The 22,507-nt window shown below is 43.1% G+C and overlaps 1 protein-coding gene across 3 annotated transcripts in view; it reads right to left on the bottom strand.

Moving 5' to 3' along the window:
• Positions 1–1,588: 1,588 nt before the first annotated feature.
• CEP97 (centrosomal protein 97) overlaps positions 1,589–22,507 on the bottom strand; it is a 30,955-nt gene continuing 10,036 nt past the window's right edge. For all 3 annotated transcript variants that reach the window (XM_053312647.1, XM_053312648.1, XM_053312649.1), the window contains exons 7-11: positions 19,658–19,822; positions 13,373–13,506; positions 8,906–9,677; positions 8,282–8,357; positions 1,589–7,448 (exon numbers count right to left, since the gene is read on the bottom strand). In XM_053312647.1, coding sequence (XP_053168622.1) covers positions 6,732–7,448; positions 8,282–8,357; positions 8,906–9,677; positions 13,373–13,506; positions 19,658–19,822 — 1,864 coding nt within the window. In that variant the 3' untranslated portion in view covers positions 1,589–6,731. The remainder of the gene's footprint in view (positions 7,449–8,281; positions 8,358–8,905; positions 9,678–13,372; positions 13,507–19,657; positions 19,823–22,507) is intronic.

Here is a 22,507-nt window from a genome sequence, read left to right as displayed (position 1 = left end):
AAAGTCTCACCCTCTCGACACATAAAAATTACCAAAGCAGCGAGGCTAAGAGTTCTTTGGAGGGATTGTGGGATAAAGATATAAAACATTTTCCACGGGAGCCTTTAATGAAGGTAGGAGGAAGCCTCAAAATTTTGCAGTAATGGGACCAGGATTCTGCAGGTATTCATGAAAAATAAAGAGGCAGCAACCTTGCAAAGCAATCACAAATATGTGGCATGTATACAGAACAAATGTTGATATGAATGGGAACTAATGCTTTTCCCTTCAAGGCTTCTATGCAGATCTCTTGTTCTATTTTTATTCCTCCATAGAATTCTTTTTAACCATACATACATACATACATCAGACTAGGCCTCTGGAGATGTTGAAATAGTACAGGCTGACATCCTAACAGTTTCCATACCATAACCGTCCAGTTGCACTAGCACAGCACTGAATAGTTGTGCTAAAAAAAAAATGGAGATTTTCAGAATCACACTATGCCCCTCTGGTGCAAGGGCACCCTTTAAAACAAACAGGGAGGCAGGTTTGCAATAGTACAACACAAGCACCAGACTTAGCAGAACATCCTTCCACAAGCACTTTGTGAGGATGTTAGCCACTGTTGCTCCAGTTCCATGCAGCAATCTGTTATTGGCCAGGTCCAGGAAGAAGAAGGGGTCTCAATACGGGGGGCAGGAACAGCAGCCCCTCTTCTTTTGGCACCACCACTTGTGGCTGGAGAAGCAGTGTGGGCACTTGGCAGGCAGCCCTCATAGTTTGGCTGTGGTCCCTTTGATGGGCATGGAGCAGGCCAGCTGGCCAGCGATCCACCCAGTGTCCAAAGATAGTGATAGCAGAGGGGATTAGGCTGGTTCAAGATCACTCCATAGGCTTTGAGGCTAAGCACGGATGGGAACCTGGGCCTTTGTGGAAAATATCTGGCAGATATTTTGGAGCATATTATATCTGCTCCAAACACTGTAGTTGTTACATAATACTGGCTTTCTCCCTACATTAGATCAGTGCTGTGATAGTAGTGATCCTTAGCATCAGCATAATCACACCAGTAATCTTTTAGGGGGGAGGGAGGACCTGGCTCCCATCCAGGTGTCTACTTCTGCTCTTTGTGAAAATTGCTGTGAATGCTCTCATCAGTCAGGATGGAAAGGACGGTATGGGAGTTGTGCATGGAGGTGGTGCAGTTTGTCCAGGTTTCTCACTGTCTGTGCTGGCACCTAGACCAGACTAAGTGGAAATCCTAAAAGGAATCTGTGGACAAAATAATACAGTTATCAGCCATAACCCTTATGGCTCTTTAGACACATGGCATTAAACTGTGTGTCCAACAGAAGAGAACAGGGCAGCCTCCATGGAGAGGGAACATGCTCAATCTTGCTGACCAGCAACTAAGTGCTAAATCCCCTTTGAGCACTTTGGATGGGCACAGAGTGACAGATGAGACACTGGGGTCCCGTAATAGCTTAATGCAGCCCTAAAGGTGTCACAAACTCCAGTCACCGATGGGGCAAAGAAAGCTCTGTCACTGAAAACATGAACATTATTTTGTAGCAAATCAGGAATGTTCTACAAGTTGACAAGCATGTCAAACGATTCAGAAAACATCTTTATTTCATTGCATCAGGACACTTTATTCTCAAATGCAAACTTTAAAAAATTGTCACATGCAGGTTATTTTGTTTTCTTAAAAAAAAAAAAAGTAGAAAAGTTATACTACGCCTAAATTAAATTTGTAGCAATTGATACTTTCATTTGCTCCCACCTGAGCAAGCTGCAATTATCCAGCTTGTAATCACATTGCCTTTCTGCATTGTGGCAAAAGCATTTCATGGACACATTATAAAATTCTAAGAGCCTCTTGAGAAGAGGCTTTCCCTCATATTTCCTTTATGAAGATGGATTTTTTTTTTTTACTATTGATTTCAGTAATAGCACTGTTAAACCATATACCTCTGAAGATCCTATGCAGGATTTACCCTATTTATCCTTGCTGACTAATCTGTCTTCATCAATAGACAATGTTCTTAGTTTCACATTCTTTGAAGAAAGGACAACTGAGAAATTTGTTTTTCCACAGTCATATCTTACACATATTTACTTGAAAGTAAAACCTACTGATCAGAATGCTTAAGATAACTTAAAATACTTTACATACAATAGAAATGAAGCAAATGCCAGAAAATTCTCCAGGTTATAAGTGTGTCTGTGTGCTCCAATACTATTAAGTTTCTGGACTTAAGAATCCTTTGAGTATTAACATGTTTTTCAACACAGGGTCAGTGTGCTTTCATGATAAAGAGAGAGGATACATGAGGGCAAAGCATCCATATTAGCACACTGCTTTCAAAATTGTACCACTGACTATTTGCATGAAGACAGGAAACATGATGCACTCTAGTTGTTAAGAGGGTATCGTCATTCCCTTTTTCTTCTTTGCCATGAAAAGGCAAACACAGGTGGCTTGGGGCCTTTGGGCATCTAGGGGGCAGCTTCAGAGCTGGGGGTGGGGGAATCCTAGCTTAATCTACTTAATCGGGGGGGGGATCCTAGTTTAAGATGGAGGTGGGGGGAATCCTAGTTTAATCTAGGTAATCTAACTTAATCTGGGTTGAGTGCTTTTTGCGGGGGGGATTTATACAGGAACAAGTTCTACAGCTCTGCCAAAGGTAGCCCAAAGTCTCTTATCTGACTTATATATAAGCAAAGCATACCAAACAGAATAAACTGCTTAGTTTAGGAAAGCAAAAGGCAAAAAGATCACACATTGGAATATGTTATGCACATTTTCACACATCAAAAACATTTTGGCTGTTACATGTAGCAGTGAGCATAAAAGCAAACTAACCTTGTATTAAATACATATGGATTCAATGGAAGAGCTTTTCTGCACATAATTCTTCAAGTTCCACTGCTACATGAAAAATGGCACACTATGAAACTTCAGGGCGTTTCCTTCAAGTCCTGATAATTTCTGTGGAAGACTTTAAAAAAAAAATCAAGCCAGCTTGAAGGCAGAAGTGCTTTGCATCACCACAAGAGTTTTAATTGTCTCATTTTCACAGTCTCATCAGAAATACATTTAGGGCTTAGTGGAGTGCACAGAACCGACGCCTGCCAGTTCAAATGGGGGGGGGATATCTTTAAGGACAGGGGAGGGTGCTCTTAAGCCTCCCACTTCATTTCCCCCACCAGCACTGCCTTTTAAAAAGGTCTGGCGGGGCGGCAGCATACCTCCTTGTCACCCTGGTGCCGCCTCAGGCCAGAAGTGCTCGATGTGCGTGTGCACATTGGGTGTGAATGCACGTTGCACAAACGCATGGCATGCGCACCAGGCACTTCTGATCTGAGGAGGCCCTGGGGTGGCAAGGAGGTACATTGCCATCCCGCCAGACCATTTTAAAAGGCAGCGCCAACAGGAGAAATGCAGTGGGAGGAGTAAGAGCACCTTCTCCTGTGCTTAAAGATATTCCCCCCCCACACACACCTTCAAACCACCAGACGTTCGAACCAGCTCAGAGGCCCATAAAAGGGCCTCTGAACCAGTCCGTGCACATCCCTATTAAGGGTTCCTCTAAGTTAACACAGAAAATTCCTTCAATCATCAAAGATGCAGGTGTCATGCCTTACTAAAGTTGTACAAAGTCCAAAAAACCAGCCCAAAGCTAAACAAACTTAAGTTCCATGGACTTCAATGAGAGTCATTTTAGCACATGCTTAAACTAACTCTCACATTCAAATTAATGAGAATTAAAAATACATAACTTGAATTAGATCATGCCTTATGGCTGACATGACATGCAATGCAATGTTGGCATTGGCCATCAGCCAGTGCTGCTGCACACGACAAGCAGTCCCAGTGGCATTGCGCACGTGGGCAGTTGTGCATGCCCGCAGTTGCGCAGCACTACTTATACTGTTATACTTACACAGTTACTGTACAACTGCAGATGTGATTTTTAGTAGTTATGCAATACTGCTGGGGTTATCTGGCACATGTGCAGCAGTGCCAGCCAATGGTCAACACTGGTGTTGCACATCATGACGGCCATCATTTTTAGGGTCCTGTCACACCAAGTAAGCATTTAATCAAACTGACCACTTGGGCTGGTTTGTCAATTGGATACACAAGTTGAATCCACATGCTCTGCCCTCCCTTCTACGGCCAGGCATTATGACTTGTTAATCCATGGCTCTTCAGCTCATGAGAAGCCAGAAACTGTGGTTAATTCTGATTTATAAGCCATAACGTCAAATCACAGTTTGAAGCTGGTGTTACATCCTGACTTGTTAAACAGAGTTAAAAACACGGTTCCTGGTTTGTACAAGTCAGGATTGAAAAGTCATGGCTGCACAACCGAGCTGAAAAGGAAACGGGAGAGCAGGAGTGCAAAGGCTTGATCTACATTCTGGACCAAACAAATCAGTTTGTTTGGTGGCATGGGCAATTCCTATGTAAAAGACAAGTGGCGCATTAGCCTTATGCTGATGTTACATAAAGGGATTAATTTTATTTCCAAGACTGAAATATGGACTACAGTTAGGACATAGCAAGGAAATACTAGTAATACCCATTTTAAAAACAGAGGGAGGGGAGTGAAAGAGGGGGGAATAACTGCTGAAATGTTAAGATGCATGGATAATCTTGTGGAAAGGAAGCAGGCCACCTTGAGCAAATCCTCAATTAAACTTGCTTATATTCATCTTTGGTTTTCAAATATAAGATCACAGCATCAGTTCTCATTTTCCAAATACAGTGATGGTAAATCTGAAAGTGAAACTTAAATCATTTTTACAGTATACCTATCCATACATATATGGCAAAATAATTTCTCCATGGCAAGCTGTGTGATTGACTCATTGCTCCTTACACAGCTTAGAACCTTTGTTTCATGTCTAAACAATATTGGAAAAAACCACAACCACATCTATATGTTTCCAATACATATTTACCACTAGTGACAGTAATTTCATAACATGGAAAAAACAATGTCAGAATTTACCTATATAAGCTAGTGGGCTCCGTGTTGAGAAGAGTCACCATAACAGTCTCCTCAACAGTTAAAAACACAAGGACTTATGACTCAATGACGCAAGGAAACCCAAGACCTACAAGTCACTAGAACTTGGACTAATAGTCACTAGGACTATTTGTCTAGAGGTCAACTTCCTTTCAGCAGTGAGCAAAACCAACCACTAAACTTCTCTTACATACCTGCCAACTAAGCCCTGTTCAGGCATGTTGCTGAATATGCAGAAGGGGCAAAACAAGAGTGTACTGCCAAGTCATGCCCCCAGGGTTCATGCATTCAGCTTCCTCTGCATGGACTTAGAACTCTGGCAGAGGTGGTGACTACCTGGCACATCACATCCACAACACATGCACAGTCATTGAGTGCACAGGTGAAGATGACTGTAGGGGAAGCATTATAAGCAGACAACAATGTGAATCGTGGAATTACTTGAAACATACACAGCCCAGTTCTGTTTCAGTTGCTGCAGCATCCACAGAAACTTACACTAGAATAGCCAAAGCACCCACCCACCCACCCATTGTAGTAGTTTGCCAAACTACTTACACTATTCAAAAGGGAACAGACCTCTTATTGTGGTCCTTGGAATGCAGTGCTAGAGGCTGAGGCAAGCCCCATTCCCTTCCTAACAATGCCTTAGCCCTTGAGAGTTCCTAGCTGATACTGCTGCATAACACAGGTTTTTCTTTTCTAAGAAATTGAGTTATTAGTCAAACAACTGCATCAATAGATGACAAAGGACTGAGCTGCATGAAGTCAGCAATCATATTTAGAAAAATATGTTAGGCATGTTCACATGACCCGAAACAGGGCCAGAGTTGTCGCCAGCCAGGGCAGGAGGGCTGCATGCTCTTCCAATCTGCAATTGTGTAAACAAAAAAAGGAAGGTAGAAGCAGGGGAGAGTAATCGTGTGGGAGATGGGAGCAGGATAGGACAGACTTGCCCTATCCACATTCCATCGCCAGCATTTTACTGAGAGTGGACAAAGAGCCATCCTACCCATCTCCCAAACAATCACTCTCCCCTCCTCCTACCGTGCTTTTTGAGTGCATACAACTGAGGATCTGACCCTGTTTCAGATCATGTGAATGAGCCCATTTTGTATATTGGCAAGTGGACTATTTTGTCTTTTCTTCAAAACCAAGACCATCTGTACATGTAGCAAGGCTGGCAAATAAAATAACCAGGCTATGGCTTAGTACCTGAGTTTAAGCATACTTGTTTGAACTATTGATCAAAACACCGTTCTTAGGTTGTTGTTATTTTAAATATCTTATTTTCCTCAAATTACAAAGTATTCTTAACTATTTTAATTTCTCCCCTCATGCTAATCTATAAGAACGTATGCTTTGTCTTTTGCGGAAAACATTAGCTGCCTAGTTCAACTAAGTTCATAGGAAAAGCAGTTAGAATCTGCAAAATTATATTTCACAGAAACCTGTTATTATTCAATCACATAAAAAAATTAAATTAAGTGCATTGTGTCCATCATAGTGAACCTTACTTATTACAGTTTAACACAGGGTCAGTCAAAAAAGTTAGATTAACAAAATTGCTTACAAACCAAGCTGTACCAAGAGAATAAGAGCTGGAGTCTAGAACAGCCTCCAAGAAAAATATGAATATTTGTATAAATAACAAAAAAAAGTGTTAGCTGGCTTTTCTAACCCTGCCCCCCTCAGACAGGTTTATAACTGCTACACAGTTATGCTAACAGGAAGTGCTTGGAATGAAGAGTCAGAGTCTGCTTGTTTCTCTTCTGCCATTTCTGCATTCAGATTAGATCTTTCTGCTGCTTGACCATTTCCTTCTTCTGCTGATGAAAGCACATTTTGAGAGCCCAACACATTGCATGAGTTATTTTGGCTTTCTAATGAGATAGCTGTCTGGGATTTACTATTTTCTGTTTCACTTCTGAAACTTGTCTTGTTACCTGCCTCCTCTAGCTGCTCAACTGATTTTAAATACTGCTGGAGAAGACTAGTGTCCTGCTCACTGCTGAAACTGTGTTTACTACATTCTCCATAGAACAGTGGGACCTCCTCAGCATCTGAAGGGCATCCTGTAGAAGAATATTCACGCAGCTTGACTGTTTCCAAAGAATTCCCTAGAGAGTTCTCATTGGCTTCTGCCAAATCTTCTTGGGAGAACTGTGATTCATTAAGGCAATTTTGGTCAGTCACACAGGAATGGAAACCCGAGTCAGGAAATCCTGGCAAATATTTCTGATGACAAGTGTCAGCACTTGAACTTAACCAGATAGAACAATCAACAGGAGAAGATGCTTGATTTAGTCCAGATGACTCCACAGGTAGCTTGGAGGAACTCAAAATGCTACGTGTTGGAATACTATGTTGCCAGACTGTACTTAGAGGTGGATTTATTGAAAGCTGCCATTCCTGAATGGATCTAACCTGTAAATACCACAAAAATAAAGTTTTATAATGAAATGAAAGCAATGTAAGCACAATTTTCATTTAAGATAAATGTGTCACATATGTTGCAGTACTGAAGGCTACATTCTTGGTAGCTGAAACTGAGATGTACAAGAGTTATTAGGACCAGCACCAAATATTATTCTATCCTATTTTAATATAAATATATTGAATATTTATTGTTACATGAAAAGGTGTGGAGAAGAAACAAAATACAAATATATGAAGACAGAAACATCAGTATCTGTTACTATTAAAATTCACTAACTATAAAAATCCACTGACACTGAAAAGCAGTATATGATTTATTTTTTAAAGAGAGGGTGTGGGAAAGGACTACACACATATCTAGAAGAATATTCAAACATCAATAGTATGACACTTAATTCTGTTACTTAATCAACAGCTTGGGCCACACATTCACGACTTAGTGTAACATTTTATAAATCATTTTGGCAGTTTGTTTTGTTGTATGCAAAAAAACATCACACACTAAATAAGTCACCATTCACCAAGGCCTTAAGCCCTCCTTTGCTTTTGTTTAACGCATGCCAAATGGAAATCACTTTCGTGCAAGCAACAGCATATACCACATCAACCCCGATTAACAGCAGGTCCCCACAGTAACTATGTACAGTGAAAGAGAGATGTATGCAAGTTTACATGCAGTTTGCTGTATTAGGGAGATATCTGTCCTTTGTGGAGTGTCCCTTTCATCTATACAACATGGCAAACATTTCTCTTCAGTGTGTCTTCCAGACAGTTCTTATGAATATGAAGCCCAAGAATGATTGTAGGAGTAAGATATTCACCTGATCCCAAAGGAATTTGACAGCCTCTTCTTGCACTAGCCTTTGAAGCCTCTCTTCATCTTTTTCTTTTTTTAACCTACAAATGGTAAAACCCAAAGCATATATAGAGATTTTAAAAGAATTAACACTGTTGCAACTATATCCATCAATCGTACTTGCTTCAGTTCTTCCAATTTATCAGAGCAGTGATTTGCAAGTGTGGACTTGCAACTATTAGCTTAAAATTTACTAACATTTATCTAAAAAAAATTCTTTTTGCTAGAAATAGAAAAGATGAAGTTTTTCTTTTTTGCATGTTAAACATCAAGGTGATTGTTCTGAAGGGGAAATTATGTATTTTGTTGTCTTTGAAACAGTCTGCAGTTGGTGGGCTTAGATTTAGAGACAACATGAGAAGAAACACATTCTTATCAACTGAGGAGGCTGCTACAGCTGTATCCTGCTACCATCTCGATGACCCTGGGCAGCATGCAGACTAGTTAACCATGACTAAGCACAACTGAAATCAATGAGTCAAATTAATCATGACTAACATACTTTGGATGCTGCCCTCTGCTAGCAGCTAGACAAACTTTATATCTAAGCTCAAAATTAGTTTCATCTTCAAGATGGCTGCCAACTTACTTTTCTACTTCTTTAGTTAAATGCATAATGTGCTCCTGCATTCTGCCAAGTCGAATTTCATAGCGCACTTCCTTAGCTCTGGGATGGTGGTTCCTTGTGTAAAATCCCCTCCATCTGGCTTGAAGTTTGGTGGCTGCTCTGTTCATTGCTTCAACCTCATGTTTCTTTTGGATTAAAGTAACAGATGCATCAGCAGTTATGTCTTCTAGAGATTTGGCAGGGGAAACAGTTTTGATTAAGTTATCCTCATGAGTGTGCTGCTCGAAGGTTTTCAGAGCATGGTCTTCAGAGGATGCTTGACAGCTGCTGCTGTCAGCAAGTGGAGTAATAATGGCTACTGGTAAGTTAGAATTGGACAGCATTCCTTCCTCTTGATCTTCCTTCTGAATTTCCACAATCTCTGCCGATTTGATGGAACACTCTCTAAGAACCATAGGAAGTTTTTCTTGCTTTTCTTCACCTTCTTTATTATTATTCTCTCTTATAAATTCAAAATCAGAACCTCCTACATCAATACTGATTCCATGAAGCCTCAGTTCTGCAGTAGTTGGAGACACTGGAGAGAGCCCCGAAGCAACAGGCATAAAAGTAGACTCTGAGGAGAGAAGACTGCTGTTCAGCTTGTCCTCATCAGTTTGTATATCTTCCAGATAAAGGTCCTTACAAGTATCCCTTTCAGCTTGTACAGAGGCTGGAAAGATGTTCTTAGCTGCATAAGAATGGTCATCATTGGTTTTTGGCCCAACCCAGTTATTTTTTTTTAGAACAGGTTCTGGAAAGGCAGAATGGAATCAAATTACATCAGCTTACTTTCTAAGCAGTAATAATAATGACAGTCACTGCTACTAATAATAATCAACTTAATTAACCCCCACCCATGTGTGCAGGAGTGAACCCCCAAAGAGCATTATTGAACATCCCCCGTTCCTGCTGGTCCTCTCTTTCGCTGTAAGGGGTGCAGGCAGCCATGACTGAAATACTGCTAAGCGCTGTAAGTGGAGAATGGAGAGCAAACTTGGCTGAGAGCCTACTATTCTGTCCCCCTGCTTCCCCCTGACTAGTACTAGTCACCAACAGGGAAAGCACGGGGCAAACAAGCTGAGTATGTGAAATTCACGAAATTAATTGCCACAGAAGCACGGAGCAAAAACGTTTGGGCACCTGCTTGAATGAGGCAAAAAAACTGAGGTTGAGCGGATTGCTCCTCCCTCCTGGTCACGTGGAAAGCTCTGTTATTGTCCCTACCTAAGAGCAGGAGATTGAGTCAACCCATCCTGGTTTGCTGATACAACCCTCTTGTGAGGGAGAATGGCAGAGGGTGGGGAGGAGTACAAATGTGGAAATTCAGAGTGGTAGGCTTTCAAGCCCACCATTCCACTTCTCCACAATTCCTTCCACTTCCTTTGATTTTTCAAAAATCAGGGAGAAGGAAGAAGAGTGACAGCAACCAATAAGGAAATGGAGAGAGCTCCCACTCCACCAACAGCAGGGAGGGAGAAAGAGAGGTGTGCATAGTGCACTCTGCATGCTAATGGAAAGGGGAAGAGTGGTGCATGATGCATTACACTCCAATGGAAGAGCTGCTCATCATGCCATCTTTGGCATAGTTGGGGCTTGGGCTGGACCTGGTATCTGTGCACAAAAGGCCCCAGGAGACCTTGCAATAGCCATGCCCTTCATAGATACCTCCCCGCCACCAAACACAGCAGTGAACATATAGTCATGTTTTAAAGGCCTTCTCTTAAGCAACCGAACAATTTCATGTACATTTTCTCCACTGCTCCCTCTAAGGTGTGTGCATGTGCACACGCTCACACATTTTCTGATGTCCGCTCAGTTAATTTTAGATCCCGCTCAGGCTGAATCAGGAAAGCCCCACTCTGAATGCATGTGTGCATGCACTGCTTTGATACTGCCACCCAGAACAAAACTCATTCCGCACACAGATGAAAAAAATGAGAGAACACTGATTATCTCATTAATCTTAAAAGAGCCCTAAAAGGCAGCCAAGTTTATTATCCTCATTAGGCTAAAGCTGAAAGATGTGACCTAGTGTGCTCATTGGGACAAGCTCATTCCATGTATTTATTTAAACATATTTCTATACCTCCCAAAATTAGCATCTCTGGGTAATTTACTATTAAAATCAGTTAAACATTAAAACATTAAAATAATTTAACACACAACATTCAAAGTATTAAAAACTAGAAACTAACCAAAAGCCTGGGTTTTTATGGTTTTTCTCAGGATGAGATTATCAAAATGGGATATGATCGAGCCAGGATTGAGATCAAACGACGTATCAAGGACATGGAACTGCAGGAAGAAGTTGCTTCCTTGCCTAAGAATGTCTTTCTGGGGGATCAAATGTTTAACATTAAACCAGCTAGCTATTTGAGTCTAATTACCATTCCTAAATCTAAATTTCCTAAATTTAGACGTGCTTTGACGCTCGCCCGTCTTAATGCGCTTCCATCTGCTGTTATGGAGGGAAGATTTAAAGGTACCCCTTTCTCTGCTCAACTTTGCCCTTGGGGGTCTGGTCAAGTGGAGACAACTGCGCATGCCATTTTATACTGTAATTTCTATAGGGACGCCCGCTTAAGATTAGTGTCCCCTTTGCTGCAACGTTTTCCTGGGCATTTGGATGACTTCTATTTGAAGTATTTACTGTCCAGTCTTGATGACAACCTAATTAGCAAAATGGCAAGGTACTGTTATATCATTTGCAACATCCGCTTAGGTTTTCAATAATGTTTTGCTTTCTTTTTTCCGTGATTCCTGTTTTATGATTGTAATGGAGGGTCCTCTGCTCTCTTTGGCTTTCAGTAAGCTCTATCTGGAGTTCACCACAACTGTCTTAATTTTAACCTGTCAGTATTGCATTACAATCTGTTTGATTTATTATGCTGAGTTGTTTTTTTTTGTAAGTATGTATGTTTTACTAAGTATTGGTCTATGACCGCAATAAAGGACTGACTGACTGAAAGCCTGGGTGAACAAATTCTAGGCTTTTCTTTTTAAGAAAATATTTAGCAAGGAAAAAGCAACTGTCCTTATCCCAACCCTAGCACAGCATCCCCCCAGTGGCTATTGCCGGTGTTTCTTTTTAAATTGTGAACTCTTTTGAGACAAGGAACCTTCATCGCTTTTTCCAATGTAAGCCGGTTTGAGAACATTTTTGTTGGAAAGTGGTATTTAAATATTCTTAAGAATAAGCAGCATATTGTGGCAGCTGGGTGCAGCCAATTGCCTTTTAAAAGAGTATAGAATGACATTTTAAGAGTCATCCTGTCCCATTCTTGTAGATGATGATGATAAAGCTAAATAATGGTGGCAAATGGCAGCTGTAATCATTCTCAAGAACTGAATTAAAGTTGTCACTGCAGCAAAAGCTTTTTAAAATAAAGAGACACATATGAGCAGGCAAGTACTTTGGGGAGTTTACTAATAAGACTGTAGGAAGCCACAACTCAAAAAAGTGTTCTCCTCCACTTTCTCAGAATGAAGTAATATCTGGTTGTAATAAGACCGAGATCCTGCTACCTAGTCATGTGTTGCTGATTTCCTATTTCAGAGCCACCTATCAGTACTCCCACACTGTATAGCTCTTTCAGTCCCTTTGTCAGTTTCTTCCCACACTCTTCTTAGCCATATCATATTGCCACACTCCCTCGCCCCCAAACTCCCCATGTTTTCCTATTCTGGCCCTAGCTGACAAAGGATAACCACAGTTCAAAGTTCAGACATACAGGATAAAAACAGGTTGCTCACCTGTAACTGATGATCTGGAGGTGATCTGTTGTATTAATAATGAATGGGTTCTGCGCCTGAGCAGGGACGTCACAGATTGAGTAGCTCCTTGCTATGCCTCCAACTGCCCTGCACGTGCTCCGTGCTCCTGTTATCTTTGGCAGTTGGGCTGTGTCTTGCTCAGTTTCTATTAGACCGCCTAAGTGTCTACACCTCGCACAGGCACAGAACCCATTCATTATGAATGCAATAGATCACGATCCAGATCTACAGTTATAGCTGGTCGAGGTTGCAACTACAGTACACCCGAACACATGAAACTGCGGTTATGAGCCAACTCCGGTTTGCCTTGCAAACTCCAATTGGAACCTTCAGTTATCTCTAAGTTTTGCTGCCAACAACTGAGGTTTTGCCACCCAAGCATTACGCCCAAATGCTGACTCAGCTATAACCATGGTTTTGTGCTTATTCCAAACTCCAATCATAGAGGTGGTGGGGCAGCAGGGAGGGGATCCCCTCTCCTTCAACTGGAGTTTGGCTGGCCATGGTTTGGTGAACAGCTGCGGCGTGATTTGGAGTTAAGAACTGAAACCTCAGCCATGCTTAACTCCATTTAACTTGTACGTCTGAACTGGGCCATTAATGTTGGTTACTTGTATAGTGGACAACAGGTCTTATCACCAGTAAAGACGAAAGCATGTGTGCAAGTCCTACCACTTTCGGTCATTATTTGTGGCCCATAAGGAGGGCTGTTTGGCTCACTGGTAACAGGCATGCCTTTATTCATATTTGAGGGAACAGGTGATTCATCAGCTTGACTTTGGTACATCAACTGTCTCTGATGCAACCTGAAAAACAAAACAAAACAAGGTGGTGAATGGGACAGAGTGGCAATAAGAACCACCAACTTTTTTGTAGCAGCAAATGTGCAAACACAAGTTAGGGTTCAATGCCGAAGTCTTTGTGGAAGGCAGGCCACTGAACACAAAAGGAGTATTGGTTCACTTACTGTGAAGGCTTCTTCTTGCTGCTGGAACCGAGGACATCATTGATTGGGTTATCCTTCCCACGTGCTCTCAGAAAGGACTAACTGAAACATATTACAAGCCTTATGAGCCCGGGATGGATAAACCCAACCAGTTCTTTTAGGCCAATTGTTTGAGTAACACAGAATGTAATAACTATAGAAACAGTTAACAGAGTAATACAGAAAGAACAGCAATGTGTCCCAAAGGTTTTGCATCATGGTATTCTTAGGTTTCCCATGGAGTAGGTCAGGACACTGTCTGGGAGGGCCAAGATGTCCTCGGCTCCAACAGTAAGAAGTCGTCTTCACAGTAAGTGAACCAATGCTCCTTTCTCTGCTGCGTGGAGCCAAGGACATCTCTGATTGGGACATACCACAGCTCTGGCCATAACACTCTCTGGGAGGGAGTGTCCTTGCCTATTCTGGGGGAAGAACCTGTTGAAGCACTCTGCAACCAAATGCTGCCTAGGAGGAAGCATACAAATCAATCTTGTAGTGCTTTGCAAACGTGGATGGTACCTTCCAAGTAGCTGCTCTGCAAATTTCCTGCATAGGTGTGTTAGTTGAAAAAGCGGCGGATGTGGCCGCTGCTCTTGTAGAGTGCACCAGTATGTGCTCTGGTAAGCGTAAATGTAATGACTCATATGCCAAAGATATGCATGCCTGTATCCATCTGGCAATTGTAGAATAAGAAAACTGGTTGCCCATAGAAGCCGGAAGAAAGATTCACAAAATAATGCTTCCGTATGCCTAAAGCCCTCTGTATGCTTTAAGTACATCTTGGGACATCTTTGTACATCCAATTTGTGCTATTCACATTCCCTTGGATGTACAGGTCTAGGGCAGAAAGATGGTAAGATGACATCCTGCGAGGGATGATATGTCGAAGTCACCTTAGGTCTGAAGAAGGGGTCTGGTATGAGAAATACGAAGCCAGTTGAAAATACACAGTGATTCTTGTGGGTAGACAAGGTGTGCAATTCTGAGATCCTACGCGCTGAAGTTACAGCTATCAAGAAAATGGTCTGGTAGGATAAGAGTCTTAATGGTATGGCTCTTATAGGTTCAAAGGGTGGTCCCTGTAATGCTCATAGCATGGTGTGTAGGTCCCAAGATAGAAACCGATGTACCAACAAGCGGGAGAGCAAGGCTGCTCCCTGCAGGAACCTTTTAATATAAGAATGATTCAACACTCTGTCCCTTGAAAACAAAAGACATCGCCTGTCTCTTCAGCGTATTTGCCTTTATCCCCTTGTCCAAGCCCTCTTGTAAAAAGGCTAGATCTTTAATCATCACAACACCACAGCAAATTGACTGTCTAGCCGAACAGCGTAGAAAAGCTTTCTGCGTATATTGGTATGTGTGCTTTGTTGAGTCTCTAGTGGACACTAGCATGGTATTTAATACACTATCGGTATAGCCATATTGTAGAGAGGCCAGGATGTGTTGAGGAATGGACAGTGTGATGTTGGTCTTTTTGGCTATAGGATTCCGAAATTTTAGTAGGAACCACTGCAGTGCCCTCGTGAAACCTGGCCCACAGTACCGAGTCTAAGGTGGCCACCATTAGGCCGAGAAGTCTTGCTAATGATAGTAATTTTGCTTCCCAAGCCCAAATTACCTCTGCTACCACCTACCTTGAAGAACGTTTAGTCACTCTTCTGGTTAAGAAGAGTTTGTCCTTGCAGGAGTCTATTAGTACCCCTATGTGTGAGATCTTGTATGATGGTGTCAGGTGGCTCTTTTCTTTGTTTACAAGGAACCCATGCTGGGCTAGCGCTTGCAGAGTTAGCTGAAGGTCCCCTGATGCTGCCAGCATGGACAGTGACCTCAAAAGCAGATCATCTAAGTAAGAAAAAATATGAACTCCTTGTAGTCTCAGGTGAGAGATCAAAGGTGCCAGCACCTTGGGGGCCCTGTTCAGGTAGTGCACCCCACAGTACTTGAACCTTGGTAGATCTCGACTATAGGGATGTATTGGAACATGTAAGTATGCCTCCTTTAAATCTATGGACCTAATAGGTCTAGATGTTGGTGAGATTCCATTATGGAGCAAAGAGATGCCGTGTGGAACCTGCGCTTCGGAACCTGACGGTTCAGGAACTTCAAGTTCAGAACAGCCCTGTGTGATTTGTCCTTCTTAGTTACAGTGAATAGGACTGAATAAATCCCTTTGCCATATTGAGATGGTGGGACCAATTCTATTGTGTTTATTTCCATCAGGAGTTTAATATTTCCATCAGGAGTTTAATAAACCTATGTGTTTGGCAGGCCAACACAATTTTGGAGTGGGTATAAATCTGTTGGGAGCAATAGTAAGTACTTCTATTTTGTATCCTGTTGCGATTGTACTTAGCACCCACTGGCCCGTGGTGGTTTCCTGCCACCCGTGTAAGAAACCTGACAGTCGCCCTTCCAGACCCTTTACAGGTAAGTCATTTTTGCTTTTGTGGTCTGGGCTGGTGAAGCTTTTGTGAAGCTTTGTCAGTTCCAGTTATATGCTCTGGCCCCCCGCTACGTGTTCCATTGGGGGCGCTGGGATCTAAAACCCCTGTCCCTCAACCTGAAAGGAGGGTTGGAACAAGTGAAAGGGCTGGAACTAGGGCTGGAACTGGAACTTCATCCTGGGTGCTAGACATTCCTGTCGGTGTGGAGCCAGAGGTATCAGCATTGTTTTGCGTTTTTCTTTTTACTCCACCAATACTTCTTTGAGATCCTCTTCTCCAAAAAGCTTTACCCCGTCAAAAGGTACAGCAGCCAGATTTGTTCTCGAAGCTGTGTCTACAGGCCAATGTTTTAGCCACAAATTGCATCTGTCTACGACTGTTGCGGTAGATGTCCTGGATGCAGACGTCCTATAGCATCCAAAATGGCATCAGACAAAAATGCCTGGGCCTTTTGGATCTTTATTAATTGATGTCTAAGGCTACATGTGTCAAGCGGAGGATCTTGGATCAAGTCATCCAACCATACTACAGAGGCATGGGATAGCATAGATGCTGCAGCTGACACCCTCATAGATAAGGAAGAAGCCTCATTTGCTCTTCTAAAGGAGACCTCTCTGCGTTTATCATTTTGGTCCTTGAGCATTGATTTTCTGTCTCTAGGGCACAGTGCCCCACTTAACAGGGCTACCATTGGTGCATCTGTGGGATGAACTTTGAACATATCAGTTGCCTCCTGCTGTAAAGAGTAGTATTTATTAGCTACTGGTAACAATTTCCGATTAGATGTAGGCAGTAGTCATTCCTCCTTAACTGTGTCAGCAAACAGTTCTGTTAAAGGTAAAGCCACATCTCTGGTTTTTTGCTTGGAGAACACCAGAGTTCCTTTAGTAGGGGGTGATGATTCTGTAGGTACTGTGGGCTGAAGCCCCAACAAGTTGATGGCCCTGCTCACAAGAGGTACAAAATCTTCCTGGGAAAACAAAACGCTGTGACAGGGTAGATGCAGGATTGTCCTAGTCATCAGACCACTCCCTCTCCTCAGTGGATCCTGCCCTGGGTCCCTAGGTGGAGTCTCCACAGGCATCACAGGCATATTTGAGTCATTTGGAATATCTACAGGAATAGTACATTGTAATATAGCAGGCCTGCACAACATGTGGCTCACGAGGCCTTTTTTCTTGGCCCACAGAGCCATTCTGCTTCTCCCCCCACCCCCATCTCCCTCCTGACCTGAACCTTCATGCATTTAAAAAAAAAAGATTTACATTTCTGCCACCACATGGCCGAGGGATGGCTGCTGGGGGGGGGGGCGGCGGTGAGCCAGGCGTAGTCATCCTCCTCCCCCGCCGCCCGGCGGCAGCTCCCACTCCCAGTGCAACAAAGGGCCTGCCGTTTGGCTGAGACAATCTTTCCACTGCACAGTCGTGCCTCACAGCTGGGAAGAGATGCGAGGCCAAACGGCAGGTCCTGCATCACTCTGGGAGTGAGGGGAGAAGGACTACTCCTGGCTCACCCCCAGCAGTAATCCCTCAGCTGCACGGCAGCAGAAATGTAAAAGAAAAAGCACAGAGGTTTGGCAGGACGGGGTGGCTCCTCTCATAAAGCCTGCAGCCTCTCTCTCTCAAGCCAAGCCTCCTGCCCCATCCTTTCCCTCTTTCTTTCCTCCCTCCCTTCTGATCAAAGTGTAATCTTCTCATCCAAATTTATGAGAAAAACTTCTAATTTTTTTCCTTACAAGTGCTCCATGTTAAATGTGATGATTTGGCAGAGGTGGAAAGGATGAACAATGCATTTTATTATGTATTTTACATAATACAAATTGCATTGTATTTATTTTATTAGAATCAATTTTAATTCAATTAAAATTTTAAAGGTTTTAATTTGTGGTTGATTTTAAGTTTGTGTATATATTGTAAGTAAATAAGTAATTAAATTTATATTAATTTAAATTAATCTTGGCCTGCCAGAACTTCAAAAGTTAAATTTTGATTAAACTCATTTTAATTAATTTCACTTTAATTTGATTTAATTTAATAACTGATTGATATTAAGTGTTACGTTAATAATCAGCACCCTAAAAATTGACGTCAGCCCCCATGAGCCAAGTCACGGTCGGTTTCAGCCCACCAGGTCATTTGAGTTGTGCACGCCTGTAATATAGTATTAGAACTTGTCTCACCTGCGTTTTGTCTTACAGGTACTGTCATATTAGGCGTAGGGTTAGAGGATTCCCTTCCAGAGCCCTGAGGAATGAATCCCCCCATCCCCACCACGGTATCAGCTTCCCCTTGATTAGTGGAATGAAGATGCCTTTATTTCCCTGGTGTGCTTCCTTTACCTTTTGGCTTTTCTAGGGGAATGGCTTTCAGAGTCCTCAGATGAGGATGAAGGGGAATGACCCCTGGCCCCTCTTCTTGCCCCTCCTCTCCCTCTGCATTACACTCTTCAAGGATAGAGCTAGAGTGTCCTGAATTCAATTTTGCCACGTAGTGGGCATTTCTTGGAGCAAAGTTATCGTCATATCAATGGGGCCCGCTGGGGTGGGTGGGTATTTATACTAGCCATGACAAGGAGGAATCTCACCAGTGCCAAAGTAGCATCTCTCTTTGAGGCTGCAACAGCATCTCTCCTATGCCCAGTTCTGGCTCCCTGGCAGTCTGTGGCCAGCAAGTTGGAGTCAGGGAGGTGTGGCTGCAATCAGCGGTGGCTCCTGACCTTCCCGCCAAGCCGTTGGCACCCAGAGTGGTAATGGCACGCGTCTGCTGCTGCTAGGATCTCAGCCTCAATGGGAGCAAGGCATCTGCCTGGCCCATGCTGGCCGGCTTTGTGCCTTCCTGAGCTCTGGTGCAGCTCTGAGTATTATGGGCTGGAAGGGAAGGAACCGATATGGCATCCTTCTGTGGAGCTCGGGAGGGACCCGATCCAGCATCCTCCAGCTAGATTGTGTGCCGTGGCCGTTGAGGGTGGCAGCGCGGGAAGTGGAGAGCCTGGGGCTTTAGTTGCAAAAGGAAAGCCAGCTCTGCTCCCTCCTCTTGGTAAAAGAATATTCCTAGTAGCCTGTTGATGCTCCATAGGCATACAGGAAGGAAGAAGAGAAAGTAAAGACAAATTAAGGTTTTTTTTAAAGAAGAGGAATGACAGTAGAGCAAGTAACACAACAGACCATAAGGCAATAGGAAAAAAGAATTGTAAGGTAAGCATTCAAATAGAAAGCAACTTCAAAGAGAAGCTATGGAGATCTGCCTAGGAGCGCAGCAGGACTAAAAGAACTGGGCGGGGTTATCCATCCCAGGCTCTTAAGGATTGTAATACCTTTCAATTAGTCCTGCCTGGGAGCACATGGGAAGGATAACCCAATCACAGATGTCCTCAGCTCCAGGCAGCAGAGAAGAGACAGTTCACAGATAGTGCCTGATCTGAAGCTGCCAGCATTAACTGGGATATCCTTTCAATATTCCTCCCACAGAAAACAATTCTTTCTCTTATCATATTACTAACTGGTGACAAAAAAGATAGTGTTCTCACCTTTGTTTATGCAGTATTTTTTCCAGTTTGGCATCTTCCGCAGTTTGGAGCCCAAACATAGCTGTAAGAGGACAAACACTGGCCAGGTATTGTACTAACTGAATGTGCTGTCCTGGTCGAAATGATCTTCCCTTTCCTTGACTGTAAAGCCATTCTGCTTTCAAACTAAAAGGGAGCAAAAAACCCAGTCATCTTGACAAGAAATATTGCCCTTACTATTCAAAACCTTACAAATACTTTTCTGTTCAAAATACAAAGTATTGTATCTCCAATTAAAATGAAATCAAATTAAAAGAAGTACAAAAATAAAACCATCATTTCAAATACAGGGTAGGAAACAGAAGTGAAATGCTCAATGTAGGAAGACCACAAACAACTGGGGAAACCCACAATTGTCATGGAGGCCACGTATTTCTGAGTCACATCTATCAGGGCCTCAAGCCAGGACACAGAAGTCTCACAGAGCCAGAAATCTGAGGAATAACAGGTTGCTCACCTGTAACTCTTGATCTGGAAGTGATCAGTTGTATTCATAATGAAATGAGTTTTGCACCTGCACAGGGACCTCGCGGGTAGACTAACTAGCTCCTCGAGACGCCCACTCTGCCCTGCATGTGCTCCATGCTTTCGTTGTAAGCAGCATTTGGGGGCGTTACATCCTCAGTTTTCTTGCAGACTGCCTGTTCCTGATGATCTGTCTCATTACTAGTAAGTGACCTCTCCTTAATTTTTTATTTTACTGTTGCGGGGTTGGTCTGGGAGGGTCTTATGAATACAATGGATCACTTCCAGATCAAGAGATACAGGTGAGCAACCTGTTTATCTGGATTGTGATCCGTTGCATTCATAATGAAAAGGGTGATTAGCCAGCTTTTTCCATGGTGGTGGGCACAGTAGACCCTTAGCTTATTGGCAACCCCTCTTTAACACGCTTCTCCCAAACTCAAACTGTCTTGCCATTCACAAGTCAATGGCATCATGCTTGATAAATAGCTGTTGAGATGACCATGCTGCTGCTGAGCAGATATCAGCCATCTGAATTCCTGACAAATGTGCGGCTGAGGCAGCTCACTCACACGCTTAGCTGTAGTCATAGTGATTAGGAATGCTACTTTGAGCGTGACCATCCTCAAACTCACCGTCTCCATTGGTTCAAATGGAGCCTCCGTTAATGACAACAAGACTAAAGATAAGCTCCACTGTTCCATAGGCTGCTTTATTGGTGGATTGATTGATTGATTGAGGCAGGCAGGCAGGCAGTTAGTTATATAGATTGTTGAGTTCTTTCATGAATCATTTACACTCCAGATGAGAGAACACAGTTGTTCCATCCCACCCCTTTTGCCTAGAAGAAATGGACCTTGACTGATATGTTTGCCTGATCCTCTCATGTTTAATGAGGTCATGTATAGAAGCACCTACTTCACCGTGGCTCTTAACAGGCGAAAAAGTTGCCTCTGAGCATGGCTAGCAAACAGTTTCCACTTGCTGCTATAGTTCCGAGTAGACAGCCTTCTATTATTCAGCAGTATTCTTTTTAAAATCCGACCTTCCACACAGTCATCCATAGGGATTTTACATCTGGATACAGTACCTTTCCCTTCTCCCGCACCAGAAGGTCCAGGATAAGTGGGAACATGATAAGAGCATGGTAGCCCTTAGCCCTTCTGATGGGGATGTGGACAATCCTGGAGGCACATTGGAGAGTGGGTCTGACCGGTGGCTGAATCTGACTCTGCCGACCCTGTGGAGTACCCCTTGGCCTCTGCTGATGATGGTGATTGTGGGACCGGAGGAGAAGTTGCTTTCCTCTTTCTTTTACCTGGCGCTTTTGCTGGTACCTTTGGCACCTGCAGTAACTCAGGGTAAGGTGCATAAGGTTGCAGTGGTTATAATGGCTACTTTTGACATGCAGCAGAGACTGTCTGCACAGAAAAAGCCTCAGCAACATGTGTTCCAGTAGCCGCTAAAACAGGTTCCTGCTGTGCCTTCCAATGGAGGTAATCAGCATAATCCTCTGGTAATGCATGTCTAAACCTGCAAGAGGGTGTCAGCTCTCTGTGAATTGATTGAGTAGGCTGCAAATGGAGTCCCTGTGAAAAAGCATATTGATTAGGGGATTTACATGTCATAGGCACAAAGGCCAAAGATACACTAGAAGCTGTTAATGGAACAGGAGTTGCTTTTGGCCTGGTTAAAGCAGGTATGTTTTGTATTGGTGCTTGATCAAATGTGTGTAATGGTGACAAATACAAAGTGGTCTCGTTCCCTGCAGAGGAGATACTGATGGGGCTCTTGGAGGTGTTCCTGGAGCATTGTCAACTTCTTGATCCACGTCAAGGCCAGTACATAGAAAGCCTTTAAATGTCAACTCCAATGGTGTGCTAGATGTGGAGTCTACTAGTTTCAACAGTGAATTTGCCCTGTCTTGATCCAGTGAGAATCCCTCATCCTGGTCATATTCTGTCACCATATGTCCCTTATATATCTCTCCACTTGTTGCGTTGCTCCTTTGGGGAGTAGAAGGAGACTGCACTGGGGTTTGCACTGAGGAGAGAAGGAGATGCCTTCTCGATGTTGAAGCAGGCTTCGCTGGCACATTCAATGCCGATGTTGATGCTGTTGTCAATGTCGAGTTGTCGGTCATCAACATCAATGCCGAACCCTCGGAAGCATAGGGTGCCGACATCAACGTCTTCGGTATCGGGCCCTTCGGTGAGGATATCAATGTCGAGCCCTTCAGCATGGATATCGACATCTTTGGTATCAAACCCTTCAGCGTTGAACTCGATGTCGACAAGGACTTCTCCGACTCCCATGCTAAGCTCCAATCTTGCACCAGTGTTGGAG

Source organism: Hemicordylus capensis, chromosome 3 (genome assembly GCF_027244095.1).
Source record: "Hemicordylus capensis ecotype Gifberg chromosome 3, rHemCap1.1.pri, whole genome shotgun sequence".
Taxonomy (NCBI): Eukaryota; Metazoa; Chordata; class Lepidosauria; order Squamata; family Cordylidae; genus Hemicordylus; species Hemicordylus capensis.
The sequence above is the reverse complement of the archived record's forward strand: the minus strand, read 5'-3'. Positions and strand labels throughout refer to the sequence as shown.